At 54.6% G+C, this 8270-nt stretch overlaps 1 protein-coding gene and 1 long non-coding RNA gene across 2 annotated transcripts in view; one reads left to right on the top strand and one right to left on the bottom strand.

Moving 5' to 3' along the window:
- Positions 1-600: 600 nt before the first annotated feature.
- The window catches only part of CATSPER3 (cation channel sperm associated 3), a 31021-nt gene continuing 23351 nt past the window's right edge, over positions 601-8270 (bottom strand). Inside the window, exons 4-8 of the mRNA XM_029941942.1 lie at positions 4307-4489; positions 3454-3594; positions 2995-3114; positions 1712-1869; positions 601-789 (exon numbers count right to left, since the gene is read on the bottom strand). Of these exons, the coding sequence (XP_029797802.1) occupies positions 684-789; positions 1712-1869; positions 2995-3114; positions 3454-3594; positions 4307-4489 (708 nt within the window). The 3' untranslated portion in view covers positions 601-683. The remainder of the gene's footprint in view (positions 790-1711; positions 1870-2994; positions 3115-3453; positions 3595-4306; positions 4490-8270) is intronic.
- On the top strand, positions 3006-4002 carry LOC115294198. Its single transcript, XR_003909761.1, has 2 exons — positions 3006-3135; positions 3442-4002. It is a non-coding gene; the product is annotated as an uncharacterized LOC115294198 (long non-coding RNA).

The raw sequence follows: 8270 nt of genomic DNA, 5'->3' as shown, positions 1-8270 counted from the left end.
GGAAAACAGCCCAAAGTGCTTGACCCTGCTACTCCTTTGACCCCTATGTGAGGTGCCCTGGCACTGCTGATAGGCCACTCCCCCAGACCAGCCACCGTGAGCTCCCTGCCCTCACACTCAGTCCTGCCGGTCACAGCTGCACCTGCTGGGGCCCCACGACCATGGGGAGCTTAGAGGAAAGCAGAGTCAACGTCCAAAGAGGGGTCTCTCTGACAGCAGGTCCATAGAGAGAGGTGTTGCTCTGCCTGGTACTCCCCTAACAAGATGAGCCCAACTTTAAGAGGTTCCAAGATCAGCTCAAAGGAGCCATACACACTTATGGGGCTGCTGGAGCCCTCCCTGGTCTAGGGATCCAGAGGTGGCTTTCCCAGGAGCCCAATAAGTCCTTGCTGCTGAGGTCAATGGAGGAGACAACCTCTGTGGCCCCTGGATGTGGCCTCAGGCCAAGGGCAAGTCTTGAGCATCCTTCGCCCCATTCCCCAGGCCTGGCTATGTCATGTTGAGGGAGAGAGCAGTCCAGGAAATTAGACTTCATGGTCACCTACTGAGACCCAATCCCCAGCAGTGGGGAAATCCCATGATCCAAAGAAACCACAGAGATCAATTCAGAAAGCCTGTGTTTTATGGAGGCCCTGTCACACCCTGCAGGGCACTCTGGTGCCTGGGTGCCCACACCCCTCCCCCTACACCTCATTGGCCTTTTTGGAGGACTGGGACTGTTTCTTTTGCGACAATTCTTCAAGCATCAGGCTCAACACGTGTGCGATTTCGTAGTACAGCTCCTGAAGCCTGGAAGTGGAGACAGGGGAGAGGGGGCCTGAGCTCAGGATGAGGAAAGGGGTGCTCCATACCACCCCAGCTCTGCCCACCACATGCCTGCACCTGTGAGTTCACCACACCTGGCAGGTGTGGGTTCAAGGGAGAGAAGGACTGCAGGCCAGATCAGGGCCACTCTGCCCATGGCCCCCGAAGTAAGTTACTTTATAACACACATGTCAGGTTAGGGACAACAAATCCTGGCTGTGAGGTGACTGTGTAGAGGTGACAAGACACGGCCTGGCCAAAAGTGGATGTTGCCCGACCCCCTCCTTTGAGTTTCTCCAGTCCATGAAGTCCTCCAGGGGACTTCTATCCAGAAGCCAGCCTTGTTCAAGAGCTCACTGTGGCTCCTCAGGGCCATGGCCTGCTCCCTCCAGCTCAGTAACAGACAGGTATAACCGCAGCTCATGCACACGAAGCACAGCCCTGGGCCGGCCCAACTCAAAGCTTCACACACTGTTTTCATATAATCAGCCCAGCAGACTCTGGTGTGACAGGTGGGAAAGGGGCAAAGACCTCCCCAGAGTCACAAAAGAAGGTCGCTGTCAGAGCCAGGTCAGAAGCCTCAGTTCCTGCCTTGCCAACCATCGCTCTTTCTTCTGACTTCCACAAAGGGGGTCGTGAGGAGGGGCCTGAAGAGTCTCAAGGGCCAGTCAGAGCAGGCCCGGGAGGGGCAGCGGAGCAGAGGCCCCTGAGCCCCAGGCCCGTCCATACAGCCCCTGCGCATACACAGAGTCGTGCATTTCCCAAGAAGGGCCTCTCCCCACTCATCTTGAACATCAGCCCCTGCCCCCTGCTCTCCCAGGGTACCCGCCAGGGTCCCCTCGAAGAAGCCTGGGGACCAGGAAAGTTCTGGTCTCCCTGGGCCAGCATCAGCAGGGCTGGGACTGACCTGCAGATTGTAGTGTCCTGGTTGTCCAGGGTGGAAAAGTAGACATTAATGAAGGACAGGCTAGTGCTGAAATCATCCAAGAACATGGGGTCAGTGTGCTGCAGGGTCTTCTTGAAGTTCTCTACCAGCTCACTGAAATTGCCGTGGTAGCCTTTTTCCTAGAGAGGGAAACATAAAAAGGGCAGCACAGAGGAAGAAGTGATACGCCAAGTGGCAGAGACCTGGGGACGCTTCATGAGGGGCCCAGGCAAGGGCCTGACACCAGCCCCAGGATGAGTCTTGATCTTCTTCGTCACACATTCTCCCCGCCTCCTTCCAAGCCTCAATCAGCCCTGACCAAGGGAGCCTCATGAGCCACCATCACTGGCATGAGGACAGGCGATATAGATAGGAACCAGTGAGAGCCTGAGTGTGACTCCGCGTGGTCTCACCCTGCCGTGGACAAACGTGGGCACAGTCAAGATAGGAGGAGGTTTGTAGCTCAGCGGAGGGATGCACTGACTGCATGGCAGAGGGAGAGCAGGGGTTCGAAGCCAGCAGAGCACCCAGGGCTTGGCATAATTTGCTTGGAGAGCCTGGGCTGCGAGAAGAGGCTCTCTCCCAGGCATTCCCCGGGGTAGCATGCTTGACAGAGATCTCCAGCCTGTCATGCTCATCCCAGTTCTGGTTAGAAAAACCAGAGTTGAGCAGGGCACCTGGGGGGATCAGTCAATTAAGCATCTGACTTCAGCTCAGGTCATGATCTTGCGGTTCATGAGTTCGAGCCCCACATCAGGCTCTGTGCTCTCAGCACAGATTCTCTGGGATTCTCTCTCTCTCTCCCCCTCTCTCTCTGCCCCTCCCCTGCTCATACACATTGTCTCTCTCTCAAAATAAATAAATAAACTAAAAAAAAACCTAAATAAATAGAAAGAAAGAAAAACCGGAGTTGAGCAGCACCTGTCAGGACCTCCACAGCCTCCCCCACTGGGTGGACAGGTGGCTACCTGGCATCCAGGGGGCCTCAGTATCGAAAGCGCTCCAGGCAGAGGGCCTGGCAGTGCAGCTGTGCCCAGGAAGAAGGAAGAAACTATAACTATAGTACTCAACTCTCTAAGAGATCCAGAGAAACACAAAAATAGAGAGAATAAAGCCTGACTCTGGAAAATACAAGGTATAGGGACCAGCCTTACCTAAGACCAGAGCTGTCTGAGGTCACCTGGCCCCAGGACCCTTTGTGACCACTGCTTCATCCCTGACCATCCACAGAGCTGTCTATGCACCTGCCTGGGGAGATCACCTACCTGTGTCTCCATCAGCCTGTTGACCTCCTCCTGCTGCCGCTTCATAATCACCTGCTTCTCCTCCAAAAGCATCGTGTGCCTCTCCTCCAACAGCTCCTGCTCAAACTTTTTAATGGATTCCTAGAGAGGGGGAGGATGGAGGTAAGATACAGGCTCTCACTGCATACCCACGCCCCTGTCTTTCTTCTTCCCTAGTCTTGCATCGCTGCTAAAGCCCTTCAGCAGAAGGATATCCCCATCCAGGGCCAGTTCCCAGTTCAAGCTGCCATCTGCACGGCTGCCATGACTCTTCAAGCCCCTGTGCTGCCGACTGCCATCCCATGGCAAGAAAACGCACCAGCTCAGGGAGAAGAGAGGGCCCAACTGGGCGCCTCCTCCCTGCCCCTGGAGACTTGGCCTGCAGCTCTGCCTGCCACAGCTGAGCCCCCCCACCCCCGGTCCTTACAGGTGCAGCCTCACCTCAGTGTAGAAGATCATCACACCCACGAACATGCTGAGGAAGATGAAGGAGGCAAGCAAGATGAAGACGATGGTGAATGCCCGGCTGAGGGCCAAGTTCTGATTATCCAACTGCTCCTGTAGGTCTGTCCAGCCATCAACCTGCTCAGGCAAGGGAGGGCATGCCAAGTGCCAAGGCCCAATGGGGCAGGCCTCCCTCTCACCTACCCTAGGGGAGCCCCCAGCCCCACTGAGAATACATCTGGCTCTGCCTCCACATCAGCCTCCCCCCACCAGCCCCCATCCATGACTCTAGCCCACAGAGGGTGACTGGGGACGCAAGTATAATGTGCCACTAGGTACAGAAACTACTGGCCAAGGTGCCCAAAGGCACACTATCTTTCCAAAAAGGACACTGCATCTCTGCAAAGCCCTCCTTTGGAAAGGACCCAGAGTCTACACTTCTAGACTTGGGCTTTCAGGCTGATTCTGACTGGATTTGTGACAGCCTAGTCCCAGAAAGCCTATGTAACATGGGCATCATTTCTAAAGTAAACTTAAACCAAATGAGTTCTCTTTTGAGAATTCTTTGAAAGTTTTACAACCCTAAGGGAAAAAAAAAGAAAGTTTTACAACCCTCTGGGACAAATGGAAATTCTTTAGGGGGTCACAAGATTAGAGAAAGAATTGGACCCCTGGCCAGGGCCCTGGCCTCTGCCTCATCCTGGGAGGCCAGCCTTCAGCTTTGTCAGCCCAGCTAAGTACCTGAACATGAGAAGAACCCCATGCAAGGCCCAACCTGTCCCCACACCCACAGCGGCTGCCACTCCCTTCTCGAGGCCCCCACTCCCACCACTGTTCCCAAACACAGTACCGTGGCCAAGCTGAAGAGGGTAAAGAAGGCCAGAGCCAGGGTCCCCCAGTTATTCGGGTCACCTCTGTCTGGGGCTCCAAACAGGCAGAAGCCCAAGATGGCGAAGATGAACATGAGGACGAAGAGCAGGATGATCACGGAAGCCACGGTGTAGGCTGTCTGCCCCATGGCGGTGATGAGTGTCTGCAAGGCAGAGGCACTGGGGCTAGGCCAGGCTGCCAGGATGGGGGAGAGGATGGGCCCAGTGTGCCTGACCACAGCTGTCCCCTGCATCCACTGCCAGGCCTGGCACACAGTAGATGCTCCATAAAGACTTGGGTGAGTGAATGAATGAAGGAACCATGCCCAGATTGAGAGGTGGACCAATCCAATGGTGGGTGAACAATGCCTGGCCTCCACCCTCAGTCACCCAGGGGCAGATTATGTGTTCCACCTCAGGCCTGGGTGTCTGTGCCCACCAACCACTCCCCTTAAGCCCCCTCTGCCTCTGTGGTCATTCCAAGGGGTCCTGCCCCTGCTTCTCAGCTGAGGGCCAGCCCTGATTGCTCTTCCAAGGCCAGGATGAATCAAGGAGCTACCCTAGGAGAGGAAATGATGAAAGCTAAGAAGAGCATGGCCTCCCATTCTTCCCAGGTCCTGTTCCCTAGGCAGGTCTCCAGCTTGTGACCTCAGTCTTTCCCTATGAAGTGGGCATTTGGCTGACCTCCCACTATGTTGACCTCTCTGGAGGAGCAAAGCGTACGGCTCTTTACTGTTCATTCTCCACGCCTTGGAGTATTGCACATGGTAGGAGCTCAAGATGTGCTCACCTACCTCCATGCGGCCACAGACATTGTTTCAAGGTAGGTGGGTGTTCTCGTTCATCACATTCCAAGATGAGGAAGCACGGTCTCAAAAAAGCAAAAAGCCTTGGCCAGCATCACGCTCCAAAACAGCAGCCAAGCGAGGACCAGCTCCCGAGCCCTGTGCCTTGGGCCACCAGCTTCAACCATGAAAGCCCCCTTTTCAAGTAAAGAAGCTGTTTACTGGCTTAACACTGGGAATAGAGGTGCAGGAGAGAGCTGGGCCACAGGACAGGGACGCGTTGGCAATCAGGAATAATCTGGGAAGCAGGAAGGCAAGCCAAGTGCCCCGGCGCTGCCCTGCACATGGACTGGTTTGACAGCTGGCTGGAGAGGGGAACTCGGCCTCTCCTTGGGGGAAGGAAGTCAGTGTTTGGGTGATTCATGCAGAAAGAGGTGGGCTGTAAAGAACTGGCTCCTTCCCTGAGAGACAGAGACAGGACTTCCTTCCCGACAGCTACCACCGTGGAGGGGTCACAGCCCTCATGAGAAATGCTGCAATGGGACCACGCAGTGTGCAGGAGAGGCCTGCTCAGGTGGCCAGGGAAGGGGTGGCCGGGAGTGGGAGAACACAAACACAATGGAAGGGGTGGAGGACAGGCTCAAGCTGGGTGTCCAACACCCAGGCCAACCCAAGGCCCAGTGCCACCAGAGGCCAAAGCCAAGCAACCTTGAGAACAGCAGTGGGGACGAGGTCATGTTCTCCAGAAGCCCTGACATGTGGGAATCCAGACAGCTGGCCTTGACAATGCTCCTCAAGCACAACCCCGGTAAGGCCCCTTGGTCTGTAGTCCTGGGGGACAGAAATCCAGTCCCAGCAGATGCTTGCTCAGAACCCCACAGGCTGGCAGCTCCTTCCCAAGGAAGTCCTCAGCTTTCAAAGCTACAACTTGGTCCCCACAGGTGCCTGGCTTCGAAACCCCAAATTCCTTGGAGAAGCAATTCCTAGCTCTTTGTCTGGCTCTCCCAGGCCCTGGGTCAAGCCACGTCTGCCCTCCTGGCCCTAGGGCATTCAGGTTATGGCAGGTGCCCAGGACCGGCCACTCTTGAGAGAGCTCTTCTGCGCAGCTGCTCTGATGTGTGGCAAGGGGTGAGGTCCGAGGAGCAGAAGCCCCAGCGTCTCTCAGGTTGTTCCTTGGGCTGAAACGCAGATGAACAGGGGCAGTGTGGCCCTCGGGTGCCCAGCTAACAAAAGCTCTCTGTGTGTAAAACAACAAGGAACTATTTCCTCATGGTACAGGTTTATTGCCATGAGGTGGAAGAGAGAGTGTTATTTTCATTAATCAGGGGACAGGAACCAAAAATGGGCCAGAGTGCCAGCTCTGGGCTCTGAGGCTATGACTCCATTAAAGCCGCGTTTGGACTTTGACGAATATAAATTAGCACAGAGGTGTAGGTGCCCGCTCTGGCGCCTCCAATGCCATCTGGCTGGTGTACAGAGGATATGTAATCTAGAGTCACTTCTGTGTTCCTACAGATCTGGAGTCCAAGTCCAGTGATATCCCAAAGGCCTTCAGCGAGTCACAGCCAAGGGGCTTGGTGGCCCCCAGGGAACAACTTTGGGATATAAAGTTTTGCTTAATGACAGAAACCTCTGAGGTCAAACACAGGCCACACGTCTGTGCAAATATTCCATCTGCGTGTCCGTGGGTCTCTGTTCACGTCTGCAAGGACCGAAGGCTGAGCAAAGGTCTGCAGTCACCAAGCAATCCAGGCTGGGAACTGGAACAGACCTTGGTCAACGGGGTGGGCTATCCTCCGTTCACAGGGTCCCTGCCCTGGAAAGATGGGCTGGCCCTCCAGGCCCTAAACCTCAAGCATCTTCAGGCCTTAGCCTCTGACCAGGCTGCAGGACACAGCAAACAGCTCATACCCTCAGCTTCACAAGGTGCCAGTCTAGGTCACTGTCCCTCCCCAGACCCGTGTTCTATCTGCTTCCCTCCTCCCCATGCAGCTCTAGGCTTCCTTTCCCTCAGCCCACAGCCATCACCTCCGTCCTCACCTGCCTCCTGCAGGTTTCTGCCACCTCTACTCCATGGGGACCTGTCCTTTAACCTCACCTGAAAATCCTCTCCTCCACAGGCCATTTCTCCTCAGCAGCCCTCTCAAGGAAGGCTGCTTATTCCTCACCAGCCTGATGGAGAAGCCAATCCCCTGCCTTGCCCTCAGAGACCCTGTCACCATGGGCAAAGCCCCTGCTTCTAAAAAGTCCAGCCTTCTAGCTAACTACTCCCTCCCCCTGCCCCATGTCTTGGGATCTCGGTCTCCAGGCTCCACACCAGGCTGCTGTCATCCTCGGAGACTTCAGCATCCCTATGGAATATCAACCATCCCCCAGGCCTCTTTGTCCCTTGACTCCCTCATCCCTAGGGACCCTGGCACCACAGTAGGCCCTTGCTCCCTTCATGCCCAACAGCTGCAAAAATCAGACTACACTTCCAACTGTCCATCTGAGGTACCCATCACCCAGCATCCGCCTCCCAAGGAGGTGTCTTCTTTCCTGTCCACCTGCCTTACTACTGTCCCTCTCTGACATGGACTCCAATACCCAGCACCTTTGATGCTCCCCTCTCCCGTTTCTAGGATATGTGATAGGGTTTCTCTCTGGCCTACAAACAAGGGGAACCACTCTCTGGTTTGAAAGGAAGGCCACCGTGATTTGATGTACCCTTTAAAGATTCTCCCCAGCAGAAATGGACAGCAACATGCAGAAGAATGAAACTAGACCACTTTCTTACCTCATACACAAAAATTAACTCAAAATGGCTGAAGGACCTGAATGTGAGACAGGAAACCATCAAAACCCTCAAGGAGAAAGTAGGAAACAACCTCCTTGACCTCAACCACAGCAATTTCCTACTCGACACATCCCCAAAGGCAAGGGAAATGAAAGCAAAACTGAACTCTTGGGACCTCATCAAGATAAAAAGCTTCTGCACTGCAAAGGAAACAATCAAGAAAACTAATAGGCAACCGACAGAATGGGAAAAGATAGTTGCAAATGACATATCAGATAAAGGGCTAGTATCCAAAATCTATGAGGAACTCACCAAACTCCACACCCAAAAAACAAATAACCCAGTGTGGAAATGGGCAGAAGACATAAACAGACACTTCTCCAA

The sequence above is a fragment of the Suricata suricatta genome, chromosome 6 (assembly GCF_006229205.1).
Source record: "Suricata suricatta isolate VVHF042 chromosome 6, meerkat_22Aug2017_6uvM2_HiC, whole genome shotgun sequence".
NCBI lineage: Eukaryota > Metazoa > Chordata > Mammalia > Carnivora > Herpestidae > Suricata > Suricata suricatta.
This window is presented reverse-complemented; position numbering and strand designations above follow the sequence as displayed.